Below are 21,475 nucleotides of genomic sequence, written 5' to 3'. Positions count from 1 at the left end.
TATTAATTTGGGCTGTTGTTTATTGTAGTCGAGAGAACATACTACGGGCCATCTCTTCCGCTCAGGTCTCCATCACATCGCCGTGAGACTCGAGAGGAAACATGGACATCAGGTTACCGCGGTTGAACTTGAGCCTCTTGGCCTCGTCCCTGGAGATACGATACGAGTTGATGAGCACCTCCACCGGCATGCCTCGGAAAACCGATGCCTTCCCGACGATCTGACTCACCATGGGATTGTCGTTGGTCTTGAACGACACCCACTCGTAATGCTCGCTCCGGGTCTTTGTTATCACCACGAAATGCTGTGGGATCACCAACAGCTGACCTTGACGGAGCTCGCCATCGAAGACGGTCCGCCCTCCGTGCCCCACCACCTGCATCTGGCAGCTTCCATTTAGGGCGTACGCTATGCCGTGAGTGTTGATGTTCCAATATGGTGCGCCGACGGTGTTCTGCGGGCAGACAAAGTCACATTACTCGATCGACACTTTTGAGATCATATGCATCGAAGATGACCTTACCGGGCGGAGAGATCCCCTCACGGCACTCATTTGCATGAATCTTAGCACGGGGAACTTGCGACTGTTGAGTACGGTGATCCTTCCGGCGTTCGGATCGTATTGGTCAGAGAGCGTCGTGTCCCCGATGTTCTGCTTGTAATCCATCGTGCAGAATGCCTCTTCCAATCCATTCGATTCACGTCGCCTTATATCGTCGCCATCTTGTCTCTCCTGCTCTTCGTTCCTCTGTAATGGCTGTAGCAGCCGTAGCCCTCTGTCGACGCGGACTATCTCACCCCTTCCGTCGTCTGGATTCTGGATTTTCCTCACCACCTCCTTGTCGACGCCGAGCGCCTCCGCCAGTAGCTCAAGCTCGAAACCATTAAGGAGGCTGACCCCCTTTTGCTTTTCTAATCTCTCTTCTGTATGTGCACCTTGTTGTGCTCGTCTCTCCCTTCCAGCTAGTAGAAACTGCCATTGAAGACGTGAAGAATATGTTTGCTCACCAAATTAGTATGCTCTGTTTGTTGCAGTAGCGAATTGGTTGGTGGATTCATCAGGACTCTCACCCTGTGCTGACGATCCAACTGGTTAGCACTGCTGCTCGTGTAGGAGACCGTAATGGCTACGACAGGAGCTTCGCCATTGTTGTAGCACCAATGAGCGACTCCAGCGGGCAACGCGATGATGTCGCCCTCGTGAAAGGAATGGATCCTCTGGTGTTCGTCTCCCCCCTCCCGTTGCTGTTGGAACGATTGGTACGTCTCTGGGCAACCGGGGATCACTGTTCCGGCAATACCCCTTCCTGCATGCAGGGACCAGCGACGACGAACTGTCACACCATAGTCAAACAGGACGACTGATGATTAACACGACCGAGGACAAGTGATGATCGAGCCTTGCACGACGTAGACGAGGCTGGGGGCATTGGAGTAGGAAGGCAAGAGAAGGCCCCTCGGCAGGATGGTACGGCGATGAACGGCGACACCCGCACACCGAAACTGCTCGTGGTTCTGGTCGACGTACTCCGTGAAGCCAGCTTCTGAGGGCACGCGCATCGTGGGCTCCAGAGCGCTAAGCCTCTCGATTCGGCATCGGCTCCCCCCCGGTTGCCCTGTTTCTTGCTGCCCGAAGCCAAGCTGCGCCTGAGCGCTGTGGAGCAGGAGTAGTGACACGCAAAGAGGGAAAGAGAGCATGATGAGTGCAGAGCTTGCCATGCATCAGGGTGGGTGCAAGGAAGGTTCTTATAGTCTCCCGATGTGGTTGGTCACGGGCATCTCTGGAACGCTCGCTCGCGTGTCGCTACACCAGCTCGAAGGGAGGCACAGGTGGCCCGGGTTGGAAGAAGGCGAGGACATATGTTGAGAGAGCCCAATCGCTTGCTGCGATGCAAACAGTGGGTTGGGACGGCGGCATGCAGTTGGCTGGTAGCGGTGAAGTGGTGCTTGCGGTGGTCTTCAGCAGCTACGGTGCGTTGGGTTGCTTCCCTGCAGCACCCTGCACAGCGTTTGCACCCGTTAAAGAATGGAACCGATCCAGACGAGACCAAACCACAAAACCTCCACCATTGAGTCGGCACATGGATTGCCACTGTAGAAAACCTGGCCATGGCATCAACAGCGGAAGAGCAGCCAAGTTGTATGTTGAAATGCCTCACCAACTCCCTTGTAAACTTGCAAGAAGAAACCTAGCCACCACTAAATCAAAGTAGCAAACCATGTTCTCCTATGAGGAAGAAACCATACACAATTCACCATAACTTCCAAGAGTCAATTCTTGCAAGCATCAAACAGAAGATATCTGCGCTTATAAGAGAGATTGAGGAGTGTAGTAATATTAATTTGAGCTCAAACAATTTCATAAACCCAATTCTCATGGGCCTCGAGATACACACACTAATGGTGAAGCAGCTTCAGTATCTGCTGGAGATCTGTGGGAAGGAACCAACCGTGGTGTGGATTTGCAACAACTAAGAAACAATATATTTCTGATGATAATGAAAAGCAAATATAAAAACGAAAAGAGAGGAAAAGAAGAACAATGATTCATGGAACATTGCTGTGATCAAAATGTACCAGAGGTCGGTTTAAGCAGATTGTAAGTACAACATATTGCACCCACATTAGCATTTCTTCAAAAAGATAAATATTGAGATAGTCAAATATGAACCAAATCTAACAGTAAAACTAGTGCCATATAATGGTTTTTGACAAACGAAATTTAACTATCCAGACGATGATTCAATATACGGCAAGAGGATGATGATATAACATAATGATGGAGAAAGGAAGAATAAAGTTCAAACAAGAAGAGAAAAAAAATCAAACATTGGAAGATGCAGAAGTGAACAAAAATCAGCTTTCAGAATAAAACCATGCCGCTTTGAATTAAAAGCTGAAGTTTGGAATATGCTACTGATAAAGAAGAGCCTTAAGAAAATAGTTGGTTGTGTGGTAACAAATAAAAATATGGACATATCATAAGATGTATTGCAAAAATCATACATTAAGAGACTGTACAAAAACAAGCACGAGTAATAAAATAATTTAGAAAATTTTGCACTTATTCAGTGCTTACCGAAAGGATACTTCATTTTATTGACAACAGGAGACAATAGATACAGCAAGAAACTCCTGCCATTATACAAGACAATAAGGCACAAAGTTCAATACATAGTGGCTTCAAATAAGGCACAACTATGAGGCTTCAGTTCATAAGAAGATGATCCTTCAGCTTTCTGAACATTTGGATCATAACTATTTGAAAAGAATCCTGGAAATGCAAGGGAGGTATCGACCAAACGAAGCCAAACATTTCCCTCTGTCGGTTCGGGCAAAACAACAGTCTCCAAATTATTGCTGGCATTAAAGCATATAAATAAGTCACCGCCATTTGAATTTAACATGTCAAAGTTCTTTTCTGACTTCAGAGCCAAAGCCAAAAATTTGCATGTTGGGTCATCCCATTTTGGCTCAGATTGATTACTTCCAAACAAAACAATGTTTTCTACTTTAAGAAAGTGCTTGCTCTGAAAAATATCACCTCTTCGGATTCTAAGTGAACCCAGATATGCAATAAATTTTGTAATTTGCTTACTGAAGCCGGTTCCTAGGCTATCCCAATTGATAGGCTTCCTGTCATCATACAATGGAGAACCACCAGTGGAGTAGCCACACTCATCCCCCATATTTAGAACAGGAACACCGAGTGACACAAACAAGACAAACAAGAAATTCCGTATCTGCTTAAGACGTATCTCATGAACAGTATTATTGTTTGTTGGACCTTCGTCGCCACAGTTCCAGCTTAATTCCGAAGCAAGCTCAGCAGTGCTGAATTTGACCAAATCAACAAGAGGAAGTCCAAAGTTCTTTGCGACAAAATTAAAAGAAAATGCTGGGCCCGCGGAAGAAAATAGATCACCACTGCCACAAAGTCTAGTAGCAAGATCGCTTAGGAGCCCTTCACCTCTCAAAAAGTTCTTTGCATCACTGCAAAATCTCATGTTCATCTCTGCCCATGCTTTCCAATGAGGAAATTGGATTTCCATGTATGACATGTCAAGCGGGGACCAGCAGTCTGCGACAATCTTTGTCCTTGAAAGTACCGGATCAAATGCTATAGCTTCCACCAAAGGTGGGCGAGATAAATGATCCCCATTCTGTCCTCTAGTCATTGAAGAAGAATTAATAAAGCAAAAGCCATCTACATGGAACTCGACTACCCAATGCCGGAGGCTGTCTATTATTAATTGCTGAACAATGGGGTTATTGCATTTCAGGAGACTATTGGTTCCTGATCCTACATTTTTGTCAACAATGCAATAGGAAGAACTATCAATACCTCGGAATGATATCACATGGGAGTCCGCATCTCCACCTTCAACACTGAGTAAAAACAACCTCCATCAAGACCTCTATACATTCGGAATGTAGCGTCTTGATTATCCCCTTCAAAGAATTGATTGCTGAAGCAGCATTATGTTCACGTCCATATTCATCCATTAACGAGAAGAAATGATAGGGGAAGTAAGGGCCTTTGTTAACATCAAAGGGAAATATTGGCTCTAGCAGGATTGCATTGACACCAAGTTCTTTAAAATACTCTACTTTCTCACTCACACCACCGAAAGTCCCAGCAACATCTTCTGGGAGACCGATCGAGTTATCTCTTGTGAACTGCCCCACATTTAATCTGTAAACCACGAGCTTCTCTGTTGGCAACCGCGGATGAACATCACCACTCCAGTCAAATATAGGTTCTATTTCCAAAGAACCAAGATACTTGGTTGGAGTCATTGTATCACTCTGAACAGAAAGAAGATTTCGAACAATTTTGGCAAACGGATCCAACAGCACATGCTGCATATCGAATCCACCTCTTTATCTACTGGTCCTTTGCAACGATAACCGTAGCTCACATAGTCCACGATGCTCTCCATCGAGACGTGCCAGATATCACCTGTACGATTGACATAAGGATCCAGTTCGATCTCTAAAGATGGAACCTCTGTTTTCCCTTCATACAGGCAGAGGAAAACGCTCTCAGCATTCCTCAAAAACAAAGAGAAATTGACCATTCCATCATCGGAAACAGAAGCACCCAAGGACGCAGGATATCCTGGGCCAAAACCCACAGGCACACAAAATCTTGTCTTTCTGTGCGTTTTAATCTCCGAGGCAACAACACCAGCATCAGAACACAAATGCAGCATAAATGATAGATAAAAGGGAGCCTTTGCTGAATCAAAATCCAGATCCAACGTATACCTTCCAGAATAATTGCAAACCAAGGGCATTATGACGGCACCAATCCCATTTTCAATAAATACTGTGTTATGTTATGAGATATTTTAGTTTGTTGCTTCTTGGTAACAATTGTAACATTTAGTACATCATCAGATTTTTGTTTGCAACAATGCTGGGTTGCCTTTTATTCTTCTAGCTTCAACAAAATTACTTTTTAATTTTTCATCGAATTCCAAATAGTTGACACTGTTAGTAAACTTTTGAGCTATATTTGATCTTGTCCAATTGTTTCTAAACAGTAGATTATGGGTCCCAAACCAAGGCTTAGTTTTAAACTGCTGAATATGTCATGAGCATTGACAGTCCATTAGAGCCAAACTTTGTAGTTCAGATTTATTGACACTTGAAATCCTTAGACAATCATTTTGGACTGTAACTATTATTGGCCTTGGTGGGTTTAACTGATTACACTGTGGACCATGGCTTGGCACTTTTGATTGATCAACTAGACAAGATTTAGTCAACATCCTGAGAAAATATTGGCAACACTATAGTTTTGTGGAAGATCCATTTAGCTGCCTTCTCTAGAATAGATATTATGCTTATGGGGTATTCTTCTGTATTTAATCTGGATGTCTTCTCTGTTACACTTGCTCTCTAGTCAATTCATAGTATTCTCAGATTAGTCATGGGACTCCCAAGTATGGGCCAGGTTTCCTGAATCTCATATATGATGTTGTCTCGGCATAATATGGTCCAAGTTTTCCATCATAATGACCTAATTATCTTCTTGAATAAAATTTCTTTTAACTTCTTCTACTTCTAAAGTGGAAACTAACTCATAATCTGAGTTATGCTTGAACTACCAATACAATGTAGAATAAAGCTTTCTCCATGGTTCATGACTATTAGTAAAACAACAGTTTCCATTGGTGTTTAAATACTTGTTTTCGTTATTATGATTGCACTGTTGCTCGTCCTAATCTTTGGTTGAGCATGTCAAATAGGAAACCAAATCTAACAGTAAAACTAGTGCCATATAATGGTTTTTGACAAACGAAATTTAACTATCCAGATGATGATTCAATATACAGCAAGAGGATGATGATATAACACAATGATGGAGAAAGGAAGAATCATGTTTTGCAAAATATACTATTAAGAAAGTTCAAACAAGAAGGGAAAAAGAATCAAACATTGGAAGTGAACAAAAATCAGATTTCAGAATAAAACCATGCCGCTTTGAATTAAAAGCTGAAGTTTGGAATATGCTACTGATAAAGAAGAGCCTTAAGAAAATAGTTGGTTGTGTGGTAACACATAAAAATATGGACATATCATAAGATGTATTGCAAAAATCATACATTAAGAGACTGTACAAAAACAAGCATGCGAAATAAAATGGTTTAGAAAATTTTGCACTTATTCAGTGCTAACAGAAAGGATACTTCATTTTATTGATAACAGGAGACAATAGATACAGCAAGAAACTCCTGCCGTTATATAAGACAATAAGGCACAAAGTTCAATCCACAGTGGCTTCCAATAAGGCACAACTATCAGGCTTCAGTTCATAAGAAGATGATCCTTCAGCCTTCTGAACATTTGGATCACAACTATTTGAAAAGATTCCTGGAAATGCAAGGGAGGTATCGACCAAACGAAGCCAAACATTTCCCTCTGGCTGTTCGGGCAAAACAACAGTCTCTAAATTATTGCTTGCGTTAAAGCATATAAACAAGTCACCGCAGTTTGAATTTAACATGTCAAAGTTCTTTTCTGACTTCAGAGCCAAAGCCAAAAACTTGCATGTTGGGTCATCCCACTTTGGCTCAGATTGATTACTTCCAAACCAAACAATGTTTTGTACTTTAAGAAAGTGCTTTCTCTGAAAAATATCACCTCTTTGGATTCTAAGTGAACCTAGATATGCAATAAATTTTGTAATTTGCTTACTGAAGCCTGTTCCTAGGCTATCCCAATTGATAGGCTTCCTGTCATCATACAATGGAGAACCACCAGTGGAGTAGCCGCACTCATCCCCCATATTTAGAACAGGAACACCGAGTGACACAAACAAGACAAACAAGAAATTCCGTATCTGCTTAAGACGTGTCTCAAGGACAGTATTATTGTTTGTTGGACCTTCGTCGCCACAGTTCCAGCTTAATTCCGAAGCAAGCTCAGCAGTACTGAAGCTGACCAAATCAACAAGAGGAAGTCCAAAGTTCTTTGTCACAAAATTAAAAGAAAATGCTGGGCCCCTGGAAGAAAATAGATCACCACTGCCACAAAGTCTAGTAGCAAGATCGCTTAGGAGTCCTTCACCTCTCAAAAAGTTCCTTACATCACTGCAAAATCTCATGTTCATCTCTGCCCATGCTTTCCAATGAGGAAATTGGATTTCCATGTATGACATGTCAAGCGGGGACCAGCAGTCTGCGACAATCTTTGTCCTAGAAAGTACTGGATCAAATGCTATAGCTTCCACCAAAGGTGGGCGAGATAAATGATCCCCATTCTGTCCTCTAGCCATTGAAGAAGAATTAATAAAGCAAAAGCCATCTACATGGAACTCGACCACCTAATGCCGGAGGCTGTCTATTATTAATTGCTGAACAATGGGGTTATTGCATTTCAGGAGACTATTGGTTCCTGATCCTACATTTTTGTCAACAATGCAATAGGAAGAACTATCAATACCTCGGAATGATATCACATGGGAGTCCGCATCTCCACCTTCAGCACTATGAGTAAAAACAACCTCCATCAAGACCTCTATACCTTCGGAATGTAGCGTCTTGATCATCTCCTTCATAGAATTGATTGCTGAAGCAGCATTATGTTCTTGTCCATATTCATCCATTACCGAGAAGAAATGATAGGGGAAGTAAGGGCCTTTGTTAACATCAAAGGGAAATATTGGGTCTAGCAGGATTGCATTGACACCAAGTTCTTTAAAATGCTCTACTTTCTCACTCACACCACCGAAAGTCCCAGCAACATCTTCTGGGAGCCCGCTCGAGTTATCAATTGTAAACTGCCCAACATTTAATCTGTAAACCACCAGCTTCTCTGTTGGCAACTGCGGATGAACATCACCACTCCAGTCAAATATAGGTTCCATTTCCAGAGAACCAAGACACTTGGTTGGAGTCATTGTATCACCCTGAACAGAAAGAAGATTTCGAACCATTTTGGCATACGGATCCAACAGCACATGCTGCATATCAAATCCACCTCTTTTCTCTACTGGTCCTTTGCAACGATAACCGTAGCTCACATAGTCCTCGATGCTCTCCATCGAGACGTGCCAGATATCTCCTGTACGATTGACATAAGGATCCAGTTCGATCTCTAAAGACGGAACCTCTGTTTTCCCTTCATACAGGCAGAGTACAACGCTCTCAGCTTTCCTCGAAAACAAAGAGAAATTGACCATTCCATCGTCGGAAACAGAAGCACCCAAGGGCGCAGGATATCCTGGGCCTAAACCCACAGGCACACAAAATCTTGTCTTTCTGTGCGTTTTAATCTCCGAGGCATCAACGCCAGCATCAGAACACAAATGCAGCATAAATGATAGATAAAAGGGAGCCTTTGCTGAATCAAAATCCAGATCCAACGTATACCTTCCAGAAGAATTGCGAACGAAGGGCATTATGACGGCACCAATCCCCTTTTCGATGTCTGCAACTAGTGATCCCGGAGGATCAGATCTCGACATTTCATAGATGAGCACCAACTCGTCCTGGGAGACAGACAAAACCTCAATGTGCACAGAAAAGTTAACACCTACCGCTCCCACCACCACCACCAACACAAGGTCCCCCTTTTCGGACCTGAACATGTAGGGGAATTCCCTCCCCTCGAGTACTTGAGCTTTGCCACTCGCCACCGCCATCGGCCGCGATTGTCGGAGTGAGATCGGGGAGGTTGCACGGACCACTGAATTAAGGCATGTTGGGGGACCAAATGATGCGCCTTTCGGCGAGAATTTCCGGTTGCAACTGCACCGTCCGTGCGTCACCGCATTCCGCCGCTGCCAGATGACGCCATTATGTGGATGGCCGCGAGTCTTCGCCGCCGCACTCGGAAACCAAATGCTCGCCATAGAGCAGCCTTTCAGGCCTCCTGCTGTGAGAAATGAGTCTGATTCGGGATTAATCAATAAGGGAAAGCATTGGGTGGAGGGGAGGTTGAGGGAAAGGGGTTTTACGTGGCTGTTTCGGAGGACGGAGATGGAGGCGAAGCGAAACGGTCTGAGGGACGGGAGATGGTGAAGGCAACAAAGCAGGAGGAGGAGGGATATGTTTGACGGAGACTGTTTTGCGCTCTCGGTCACAAAATAAGAATCTGGATTTTTTTTTATTTAAGAAGAGGATGGGGATGATTCCAAGGAGGAAGACAACGCACCTGGGAATCACGTGAACGAAGAAGGGTGGTCGTTTCGTCGGTGGGACCCACAAGGTCGAGGATCACGTGTCTGTCTCATGGCAGGGAGCCTTTTCCCATCGGGCTCACAGGAAGACCACGGACCAGCAACGGGCGACACTCATATCTAATTCCCTGTTCCCTGTCGGCGACCACCTCTCGATCGCGCGGGCCCCGCCACGAGTAGATAGCATAATATATCATATACCAACGGCTTATATATTTCTTCCCAATGAAAATACGATTCAAGTTGGATTACGTTTGCCGTCACAAACATTCTCAACAACAATATATAGCAATCTTCGCAAGAATCGAAAGAAAAACCTGAGCAACTTGTATATATCTTGACCTCACCATATGCAGAGAAATAGCTAGTGCAAGAAGTTCGTCAATCCTCACATAAAATAAAAGCATAGATTCTTCCCAAAGCAAAAAGAGAGAGAGGAACGATCCAAAAAGGATCATACTAAGATATTCCAGCAAAACCCAAGAATTATAAAGGGAGCCTCTCACAAAGTAGTTCCAATGACCATCATGTTCCCTTGTAAGCAAACTCACTTTGGGAATCCAGTAGTGGGACTTAGCAGAGCTAGACTTTCATCAGTGAGCACCCTTGGTCCACTCCCAAGCCTGGTGCAGATGAAATAGCTGACCTTGCCGGGGAACTTTTGAGATGGATACTTGTCCTTGCTCTCAGGTGGTGGTGGCAGGGCTTCAACATCTTTCATGGACTGTAGACCAGCTTCATGCAGAATTGATTTGTCTCCTATTACATAACTGCAAGGAAGATACGCGATTAAATTTGACATCAGATCAAACCAATGTATCGGTGTTGCAGAACCTGAAAACCCAGTGACCTAGTCAATTCATTGTCTGCTGGTGGCGGGAAGCAGAATAGCAGGCGCTGAAGCAGAAGACCAGCGGATTTTCTGTTTGGTGCAATCAAGACGGCGTTGGGCCCCGCGTCGAAAGTGTAGGCTGCCTGAAATTTAGCCATCTCATAAAACATCAAGCTTTGATGAATTGGCGCGCATGTAGCTTCTGTATCATACTTATTATTCTCTGAGATTTAATGCAATGTGCAAAGACGATATAACGATAGTGAGAGATCAGTGGAGAAGTGATTTCCAGATGGCCTTACATAGGCCACCTTAACCCTTTTTTAAGAGACAAAGATGATTTTCTTCCTTGGTTAAACTTTCAAATTTCCTCAAGATATTTAGACTAAATTTAAGCAACATTCCTATTTAATTTAAGCCATCTTTGAAGAACCTAAGATGTGGGGATCATGTCAGAGTCTTAAAGATTCACTTTCAGATATATACTTTCTTATATTAACTTAATTTCTTTGGTTCCATGCTTGTGAAAAAACCAATGTTACTCTAATTTCAGATCCCATAGTCATAAGTTCCTGAATAAATTCAATTAGATTCTAATATTCATATCCTTTTAAGTAGAAAAATTGTTTATAATACAATATGACTTGGTCTTTCCACATTTAAGTAGTTTTACCTATTCTGAGACAAAATCTCCACAAATCCTCAATTTTTGAGTGATTTAATATTTAAAAATTTAGCCACCATCCTTCCATGTCCTAAAGCATGAACAATTAAGAGATTTGACTTAGTTGTGGTGCTTACTTTTCATAATTATCCTCTTTCTCTGTACTTTCCTATCTCTTATTCCCTTTTTCTTTCTCTTTTGCATGTTTTGAAATGTTAGGATTGAGAACATCATCCTTCAGAAGTCTGACAAGTGTTCCTCTTCTCACTTTATCAAAGACCCTACCCTATCCCTTACTCCCTTTTTCTTTCTCTTTTGCATCTTTTGAAATGTTAGGATTGAGAACATCATCCTTCAGAAGTCTGACAAGAGTTCCTCCTCTCACTTTATCAAAGACCCTATCTATTTCCAGATTTCATGAATGCAGAAGTCAATTTAGGATGGCTTCAGTCTGATAGAAACAATGTTCTCGTAATCATTTAATTCTTTTGAAACTAGGATACAGCTTATCATTAATTGCTACAGCACTTGAAATCAACATCTAGTTACTCACTTTTTTTAACAAGCAAATCCATCCATGTACAGATGCAAAACTTAAGCATCTAGCAGTAATTGTCAATAAAAAACGAAACTAACTAACAAAAATCAGGAACCAAAACATTTTTGTGCTCTGGTTAATCCAAATAGATGGTAGAACTTTATATTCAATTGTTTAGTGTTCATCATAGATCTCCCATGTAATTGCACGTGCATACCTGTGGTGTTCCTTCAGACCTGTTCCATCTTTCACCAAGACTGATTATCCTGAGATATGATTGATGCAAAACAGTCCGTCACAGTTAGTGCCAAGAAAATATAACTTAAATCACATATGACTATGCTTTCAATGGTGTTATCATTCAAATATAAATTGAGTATGAATGGTTTATCTTTATGGTAGAGAAGATCATGCCTGTGTGATGTATCATTCATGTAGAATATAGGGGGGCTAGTATCCAAGCAAACAGCATGAAACAGATTACTGTCTGCACAAGTCAACCTAGCAAAAGATGCAAAATCACGATTTCTGATAGCTTCTTCCATCTGCAAAATATGACCTGGGACAACAGTCTAGAATAGACAACAAAAGATTGTAAGTTGGCACTAATTCTTCTTGAACAAGTTGCAAAATATTGATGTCAGACTCGGGAAATAGTTGTACGAGCTCTAATAAGAATAAACACTTAACAATAAGGACAGCAAGTAATCTCAGCTGACATACTACAAGAACTTTTAGTAACTGAACATAAAAAAGATGCAATTTTATCAATTGACTGACAAAAAGAATTAACTATAAAAAGACTAGTTCTATCAATTGACTGAAGAAGAGATTTAACTACAAAGAGAGTGCAAGGGAATGAAGTGTAACAAAACCTGGGCTCTATGTTGTAAGAGCGGACTTGTCTCAACACTGTCACGCATGCCAGTGGTGCTACTAGTTTCCTTCTGCTTTGAGCTCACCTGGATTTGTGTTTAACAAAATGAGATATATATACTTGGCAAAACTGCACCCGGAGTGAAAAGCTGTAATTGGTGCATTCAACTTATTTTATGAATTGATGATTGTTCAGGGTCACCACTGCAGTCAAATTAAATGACAAATAATTTACCAGACTTACTAAGCTATACAAAATAAGACGAGCCAACAAGTGCCATTGTTCAGTATATTTATTTTAGTCATAATATGTTAGCATGTTTCATATTTCTGCAAAAGTATCAAATTATTGAACAGGCATATTCTGGCAAAATAATTTGGTCAAATCTATGTTTGTCCATATCATAAAAGGTTACAAGTTTGATGTAATTTCTCAACATAATGATAACGGAAATATTATGATCTAGCATAAAATCTTTCAAAAATGAAAAAAGGGTGTTTCTTACCTTTGTTATCCTTCCTCAAAACATCAACTGAACAACAAATTAAATTTCAAATGTAATATAGTGAACAAAATCAACGTCCTTCAAAAAATAACAAGGCAAAGAAAGGATCCATAGTCCATAATGTATCCAACAAAAGAAAATTACCCTTAGAGAGTTTTCAAGGATATATAAAGTAAAATTTTTGGTTCTGGATGTTCAGAGATGGGAGAAGAAAGCTAGTAGCCCTAATAATCATATCTGAGTATCTGGAGAAATTTTTTATTGGCTCTAGAAGACTCTGCAGCAATATATATCACAAGTATATAAATTACCAAAGATGACCAAACTCATATCAGTGACCACTGTCTCACTATATGTTCTGAGTAGAAAAAAAATGAGCTTGTGTATGAAAGAAGTCAACCTTGTCCTCCATGAAAGAACAGATGTACACAATAACTACTTCAAAAAAAGTCTATCACCAAAGACTAAGATAATAAAAACATTTATCAATTCACGATGTCATTGATGTACGGTGACCACATACCACTGCTATGATAATAACAAGGTCATTCCAATGTGATTCTGAAGCAAGCTGAACTGCAATGCTGTCACTTCCACAGGCATCCTGATAATCAGCAAGATTAATTAATAATCATTAACCGTGCCTTTGGAACTATATATAGTGCTTTCAGGTTATATATGTTCTTTTCATAGTGTAAACTTACCTTACCCATGGTCCATTTGACAAAACCACCATACATACTGCGACATGCACTGCCTGACCCTTGCCTACATATGAGAATGTTACTTCAATTGGGATTCACTTATAGGTAGTAATATTATATGGTTAACCGCAGTGATTTATGAGACGACGCCTAAAAATATCAGTGTCTGACAAGTGGGATCAAAGAGAGTTAAAAGTGCAGAGTGAAAGGGCATGATTATACAATGTAAGTGCAAGACACATTATTTCATCGGAATAAACACGCAGTTGAAGTAATATGCACAGACCTCGCAATGGATGAAAGCTTTCCACAATCTTCCTTCACATTCATTAGGTTTGCTAGAGTGAAAACTGTGAAGAAAAACACTCTATAAGATGATATCATGCAGATTATTTCATACAGTTTTTTGTCAGTATAACGAAACCAATACCGACTTATTAAGTGACAAAACTAGCTACAAAAAGTTAACAAATTTTATCAAAATGGGGCGTCGTAAGAATATCAGTCATGCAATATCCTTATTAAGAATATTAGTCATTTCTTATTAAGTAAGAAATGTTTAACTCTCGTGTACAAGGATCAAATACGACCAGTACTAACCAAAACAAGCAAGGCCAGCAGCCGAAGACGCCAATCCTGCAGCTGTGGGGAAATTGTTATAGGAAGCAATGTGGACATGCAATTTCTGCCAATCATCCTTCCGGATACGGATACCCTTCTTCTCATCCTCGACATCATCGGCAAGTTTCCTGATTTCCCTCAAACAGCTCTGGAATCTATCTCCAGAGAGTGGAATCTCCTACAGAAACCCGTAAATTTCAGACATCGAGCCAAACAAACACTATCGATGTACCAAAACGACCTTAATCTTCTTACCCTCAAAACCCCAAAAAGAAGGTGATCCATCGAAACCCAAAAAAATAAAGCAAACAAGAAAACACAGAAGCATAGGATCCGATCTACCTTGAGCCACATCCGATCTCTATCGAAGGTAGGGCTAACGGCGACGGTGGTGGTGGCGGAGAGATGGTCAGGATCGAGGGTGACGCTGATGCTGTCGTTGACGGGGAGGATGAGGGCCTCATCACGCTTCCCCCAGTACTTGATCACCGCAATGTTGGTGGGAGTTCTTCCGGTCGCCATCAGAATCCAGCTCTCGGTCCCCGACGCCATCTCAACACCTTGGAACTACCTTGGTGGCACCATAGGGGTTGGGGCTTCGGTATAGTGTCGGGAGTTGAACAATCTTTCGCAAGTTCGCACGTTACCTTGACGGGAACTTGTTGTCGCGCCCGGCACCCGGTGAGCAGTTGTTTGTGGACTTGCAGCTGTTCGTTCAACCTTCTAAAGTCCTTGTTTTCCTCCTCTCTCTCTTTTCTCTTGTGCAATGCGGGTGTTGCTTCCTCCCGCATTCAGTGCCCTTGTGAGCATGGTCACCCTGGAGGTGAGTTCCGCCACAACTTCGTGCAGATGTTGCACGGAGTCTTTGGTGTCGTCTGACAGTCGATCAACTAGGGCCTCTACCTTGTCGATCTGGGATTCAACTTCTTCTGGTGAGCTCTCTACCCCAGAAAGCCTTCGTTGGCCATAGTAGAGTTCCTCCAAGCTCGCTCCAAGAACATCTAAGCGAGTTTGTGAGTCTCTCCTTATGGCTCCTTTTCCCAGTTGGCGCTCCAGATTGCACCTCCTCCGCTCGCGGAGAGTAGCCAACTTCTCGCTCATCATGTTCGTTGCTGCGCTCCTCTTGAGCGGCACCAACAGTATGAGAGTGAGTATGCACTTGCAGCCCACCTGCGACTGCTTGGGGCAAGGGTCAGACATGCCCCGTCTTGCTTGATTCGCCATGATGCTTTTCCATGGCGAAATTGCAAAGTTCCTTCGTTGCTTGCTCGAATTGCTTGCCCGCTCTGATACCACAATGTCACTGACTTAGCTGGAATTACCTAAGCTGTGAAGCACCCTTGTGGCCAAGATGCAAACTTAGCTTGAGTTGCCTAAGTCGCGAAACGCCCTTGTGCCAATTTCTCGGACTTAGCTGGGATTGCCTAAGTCATGATGCGCCCTTGCGATATGCGTCCGCAAAGGTCAGCCGATTTGCAACCTCACTCAGGTCCCGAAGGACCTGTAAAAGAGAAAGTTGATTAGTTCGAAGAATGAGCGACGGACAAGTCCAGACGTCTCGCGGAAAGGGAAGCTTTACAAGCAATTCAGCGAGCACTTGCGTGCATGAGAGAAAACAGAGAAAAGAGGAAAAACAAGGGCATTAGAAGGTTGAACGAACAGATGCAAGTCCACAAACAGCTGTTCACCGGGTGTTGGGCGCGAAGACAAGTCCCTGTCAAGTTAACGTGCGAATTTATGAAAGATTGTTCAACGCCCGACACTATATCGAAGCCCCATCCCCCATGGTGCCACCCGGGTGGTTCCAAGGTACTGAGATGGCTGACGTTTCGCGTTCAGCACGGCTGTAGAAAATAGCCCGTGGCACGCGAAAATGGAGCCATTTAGGGGTTGTTTCGCTAGGCGTAGTGAGCGGTTGCACTGTAACGCTGCAACCTGTTCGAACTTACATTTTTACAAGCAAAAGCACACAAAACTATGGCAAAACATGCTGCCAAGAATCCATACATATATGCAAAAGTGACGAACGGTTCATTGAACGAAGTTGCTGCGGGTGTGCGACGACAGTTCGTGACAATACGAATCCAACAGCACATGCTGCATATCAAATCCACCTCTTTTCTCTACTGGTCCTTTTCAACGATAACCGTAGCTCACATAGTCCACGATGCTCTCCATCGAGACGTGCCAGATATCACCTATATGATTGACATAAGGATCCAATTCGATCTCAAAAGACGGAACCTCTGTTTTCCCTTCATACATGCAGAGGACAACGCTCTCAACATTCCTCGAAAACAAAGAGAAATTGACCATTCCATCATCGAAAACAGAAGCACCCAAGGACGAAGGATATCCTGGGCTTAAACCTACAGGCACACAAAATCTTGTCTTTCTGTGCGTTTTAATCTCCGAGGCAACAACACCAGCATCAGAACACAAATGCAGCATAAATGATAGATAAAAGGGAGCCTTTGCTGAATCAAAATCCAGATCCAACGTATACCTTCCAGAAGAATTGCGAACGAAGGGCATTATGACGGCACCAATCCCATTTTCAATAAATACTGTGTTATGTTATGAGATATTTTAGTTTGTTGCTTCTTGGTAACAATTGTAACATTTAGTACATCATCAGATTTTTGTTTGCAACAATGCTGGGTTGCCTTTTATTCTTCTAGCTTCAACAAAATTACTTTTTAATTTTTCATCGAATTCCAAATAGTTGACACTGTTAGTAAACTTTTGAGCTATATTTGATCTTGTCCAATTGTTTCTAAACAGTAGATTATGGGTCCCAAACCAAGGCTTAGTTTTAAACTGCTGAATATGTCATTATGAGCATTGACAGTCCATTAGAGCCAAACTTTGTAGTTCAGATTTATTGACACTTGAAATCCTTAGACAATCATTTTGGACTGTAACTATTATTGGCCTTGGTGGGTTTAACAGATTACTCTGTGGACTATATGGCTTGGCACTTTTAATTGATCAACTAGACAAGATTTAGTCAACATCCTGAGAAAAATTTGGCAACACTATAGTTTTGTGGAAGATCCATTTAGCTGCCTTCTCTAGAATAGATATTATGCGTATGGGGTATTCTTCTGTATTTAATCTGGATGTCTTCTCTGTTACACTTGCTCTCTAGTCAATTCATAGTATTCTCAGATTAGTCAAGGGACTCCCAAGTATGGGCCAGGTTTCCTGAATCTCATATATGATGTTGTCTCGGCATAATATGGTCCAAGTTTTCCATCATAATGACCTAATTATCTTCTTGAATAAAATTTCTTTTAACTTCTTCTACTTCTAAAGTGGAAACTAACTCATAATCTGAGTTATGCTTGAACTACCAATACAATGTAGAATAAAGCTTTCTCCATGGTTCATGACTATTAGTAAAACAACAGTTTCCATTGGTGTTTAAATACTTGTTTTCGTTATTATGATTGCACTGTTGCTCCTCCTAATCTTTGGTTGAGCATGTCAAATAGGAAACCAAATCTAACAGTAAAACTAGTGCCATATAATGGTTTTTGACAAACGAAATTTAACTATCCAGATGATGATTCAATATACAGCAAGAGGATGATGATATAACACAATGATGGAGAAAGGAAGAATCATGTCTTGCAAAATATACAATTAAGAAAGTTCAAACAAGAAGGGAAAAAGAATCAAACATTGGAAGTGAACAAAAATCAGATTTCAGAATAAAACCATGCCGCTTTGAATTAAAAGCTGAAGTTTGGAATATGCTACTGATAAAGAAGAGCCTTAAGAAAATAGTTGGTTGTGTGGTAACACATAAAAATATGGACATATCATAAGATGTATTGCAAAAATCATACATTAAGAGACTGTACAAAAACAAGCATGCGAAATAAAATGGTTTAGAAACATTTGCACTTATTCAGTGCTAACAGAAAGGATACTTCATTTTATTGATAACAGGAGACAATAGATACAGCAAGAAACTCCTGCCGTTATATAAGACAATAAGGCACAAAGTTCAATCCACAGTGGCTTCAAATAAGGCACAACTATGAGGCTTCAGTTCATAAGAAGATGATCCTTCAGCCTTCTGAACATTTGGATCACAACTATTTGAAAAGATTCCTGGAAATGCAAGGGAGGTATCGACCAAACGAAGCCAAACATTTCCCTCTGGCTGTTCGGGCAAAACAACAGTCTCTAAATTATTGCTGGCGTTAAAGCATATAAACAAGTCACCGCAGTTTGAATTTGACATGTCAAAGTTCTTTTCTGACTTCAGAGCCAAAGCCAAAAACTTGCATGTTGGGTCATCCCACTTTGGCTCAGATTGATTACTTCCAAACCAAACAATGTTTTCTACTTTAAGAAAGTGCTTGCTCTGAAAAATATCACCTCTTCGGATTCTAAGTGAACCTAGATATGCAATAAATTTTGTAATTTGCTTACTGAAGCCTGTTCCTAGGCTATCCCAATTGATAGGCTTCCTGTCATCATACAATGGAGAACCACCAGTGGAGTAGCCGCACTCATCCCCCATATTTAGAACAGGAACACCGAGTGACACAAACAAGACAAACAAGAAATTCCGTATCTGCTTAAGACGTGTCTCAAGGACAGTATTATTGTTTGTTGGACCTTCGTCGCCACAGTTCCAGCTTAATTCCGAAGCAAGCTCAGCAGTACTGAAGCTGACCAAATCAACTAGAGGAAGTCCAACGTTCTTTGTCACAAAATTAAAAGAAAATGCTGGGCCCCTGGAAGAAAATAGATCACCACTGCCACAAAGTCTAGTAGCAAGATTGCTTAGGAGTCCTTCACCTCTCAAAAAGTTCCTTACATCACTGCAAAATCTCATGTTCATCTCTGCCCATGCTTTCCAATGAGGAAATTGGATTTCCATGTATGACATGTCAAGCGGGGACCAGCAGTCTGCGACAATCTTTGTCCTAGAAAGTACTGGATCAAATGCTATAGCTTCCACCAAAGGTGGGCGAGATAAATGATCCCCATTCTGTCCTCTAGCCATTGAAGAAGAATTAATAAAGCAAAAGCCATCTACATGGAACTCGACCACCCAATGCCGGAGGCTGTCTATTATTAATTGCTGGACAATGGGGTTATTGCATTTCAGTAGACTATTGGTTCCTGATCCAACATTCTTGTCAACAATATAATAGGAAGAACTATCAATACCTCGGAATGATATCACATGGGAGTCCGCATCTCCACCTTCAGCACTATGAGTAAAAACAACCTCCATTAAGACCTCTATACCTTCGGAATGTAGCGTCTTGATCATCTCCTTCATAGAATTGATTGCTGAAGCAGCATTATGTTCTTGTCCATATTCATCCATTACCGAGAAGAAATGATAGGGGAAGTAAGGGCCTTTGTTAACATCAAAGGGAAATATTGGCTCTAGCAGGATTGCATTGACACCAAGTTCTTTAAAATGCTCTACTTTCTCACTCACACCACCGAAAGTCCCAGCAACATCTTCTGGGAGCCCGCTCGAGTTATCGATTGTAAACTGCCCAACATTTAATCTGTAAACCACCAGCTTCTCTGTTGGCAACTGCGGATGAACATCACCACTCCAGTCAAATATAGGTTCCATTTCCAGAGAACCAAGACACTTGGTTGGAGTCATTGTATCACCCTGAACAGAAAGAAGATTTCGAACCATTTTGGCATACGGATCCAACAGCACATGCTGCATATCAAATCCACCTCTTTTCTCTACTGGTCCTTTGCAACGATAACCGTAGCTCACATAGTCCTCGATGCTCTCCATCGAGACGTGCCAGATATCTCCTGTACGATTGACATAAGGATCCAGTTCGATCTCTAAAGACGGAACCTCTGTTTTCCCTTCATACAGGCAGAGGACAACGTTCTCAGCTTTCCTCGAAAACAAAGAGAAATTGACCATTCCATCATCGGAAACAGAAGCACCCAAGGGCGCAGGATATCCTGGGCCTAAACCCACAGGCACACAAAATCTTGTCTTTCTGTGCGTTTTAATCTCCGAGGCAACAACACCAGCATCAGAACACAAATGCAGCATAAATGATAGATAAAAGGGAGCCTTTGCTGAATCAAAATCCAGATCCAACGTATACCTTCCAGAAGAATTGCGAACGAAGGGCATTATGACGGCACCAATCCCCTTTTCGATGTCTGCAACTAGTGATCCCGGAGGATCAGATCTCGACATTTCATAGATCAGCACCAACTCGTCCTGGGAGACAGACAAAACCTCAATGTGCACAGAAAAGTTCACACCTACGGCTCCCACCACCACCACCTTCACAAGGTCCCCCTTTTCGGACCTGAACATGTAGGGGAATTCCCTCCCCTCGAGTACTTGAGCTTTGCCACTCGCCACCGCCATCGGCCGCGATTGTCGGAGTGAGATCGGGGAGGTTGCACGGACCACTGAATTAAGGCATGTTGGGGGACCAAATGATGCGCCTTTCGGCGAGAATTTCCGGTTGCAACTGCACCGTCCGTGCGTCCCCGCATTCCGCCGCTGCCAGATGACGCCATTATGTGGATGGCCGCGAGTCTTCGCCGCCGCACTCGGAAACCAAATGCTCGCCATAGAGCAGCCTTTCAGGCCTCCTGCTGTGAGAAATGAGTCTGATTCGGGATTAATCAATAAGGGAAAGCATTGGGTGGAGGGGAGGGTGAGGGGAAGGGGTTTTACGTGGCTCTTTCGGAGGACGGAGATGGAGGCGAAGCGAAACGGTCTGAGGGACGGGAGATGGTGAAGGCAACAAAGCAGGAGGAGGAGGGATATGTTTGACGGAGACTGTTTTGCTCTCTCGGTCACAAAATAAGAATCTGGATTTTTTTGATTTAAGAAGAGGATGGGGATGATTCCAAGGAGGAAGACAACGCACCTGGGAATCACGTGAACGAAGAAAGGTGGTCGTTTCGTCGGTGGGACCCACAAGGTCGAGGATCACGTGTCTGACTCATGACAGGGAGCCTTTTCCCATCGGCTCACTGGAACACCACGGACCAGCAGAGGGCTACAC

At 42.4% G+C, this 21,475-nt stretch overlaps 4 protein-coding genes and 1 pseudogene across 4 annotated transcripts; all 5 read right to left on the bottom strand.

Annotated features, from left to right (window-relative positions):
- Positions 1-1,719, bottom strand: LOC135641341 (cocosin 1-like). Its single transcript, XM_065156702.1, has 4 exons — positions 1,473-1,719; positions 1,072-1,361; positions 524-973; positions 1-454 (listed from the first exon to the last, which is right to left on the bottom strand). Exons 1-4 carry the CDS (start codon positions 1,717-1,719, stop codon positions 62-64), a joined length of 1,380 nt encoding a protein of 459 aa, XP_065012774.1. The 3' UTR covers positions 1-61.
- Positions 1,720-3,047: 1,328 nt separating this feature from the next.
- On the bottom strand, positions 3,048-6,243 carry LOC103987959 (isoamylase 2, chloroplastic). Its single transcript, XM_018827698.2, is given in 3 exon segments — positions 3,048-4,388; positions 4,390-4,874; positions 4,877-6,243. Coding segments are annotated over 3 exon segments (2,130 nt in total). The 5' UTR covers positions 5,301-6,243; the 3' UTR covers positions 3,048-3,167.
- A 440-nt stretch (positions 6,244-6,683) lies between these two features.
- Positions 6,684-9,364, bottom strand: LOC135641319 (isoamylase 2, chloroplastic-like; annotated as a pseudogene).
- Positions 9,365-9,998: 634 nt separating this feature from the next.
- On the bottom strand, positions 9,999-18,207 carry LOC135641554 (diphosphomevalonate decarboxylase MVD2, peroxisomal-like). The gene is made up of 10 exons (XM_065156980.1): positions 14,775-18,207; positions 14,412-14,610; positions 14,098-14,161; positions 13,812-13,875; positions 13,631-13,711; positions 12,601-12,687; positions 12,140-12,297; positions 11,943-11,991; positions 10,542-10,666; positions 9,999-10,461 (listed from the first exon to the last, which is right to left on the bottom strand). The coding sequence occupies exons 1-10, from the start codon at positions 14,982-14,984 to the stop codon at positions 10,239-10,241; spliced, it is 1,260 nt and encodes a 419-aa protein (XP_065013052.1). The 5' UTR covers positions 14,985-18,207; the 3' UTR covers positions 9,999-10,238.
- A 148-nt stretch (positions 18,208-18,355) lies between these two features.
- Positions 18,356-21,272, bottom strand: LOC108953162 (isoamylase 2, chloroplastic). The gene is made up of 2 exons (XM_065156977.1): positions 21,142-21,272; positions 18,356-21,059 (listed from the first exon to the last, which is right to left on the bottom strand). Exon 2 carries the CDS (start codon positions 21,034-21,036, stop codon positions 18,448-18,450), a length of 2,589 nt encoding a protein of 862 aa, XP_065013049.1. The 5' UTR covers positions 21,037-21,059; positions 21,142-21,272; the 3' UTR covers positions 18,356-18,447.
- Positions 21,273-21,475: the final 203 nt, after the last annotated feature.

The sequence above is a fragment of the Musa acuminata genome, chromosome BXJ3-6 (assembly GCF_036884655.1).
Source record: "Musa acuminata AAA Group cultivar baxijiao chromosome BXJ3-6, Cavendish_Baxijiao_AAA, whole genome shotgun sequence".
Lineage (NCBI taxonomy): Eukaryota > Viridiplantae > Streptophyta > Magnoliopsida > Zingiberales > Musaceae > Musa > Musa acuminata.
This window is presented reverse-complemented; position numbering and strand designations above follow the sequence as displayed.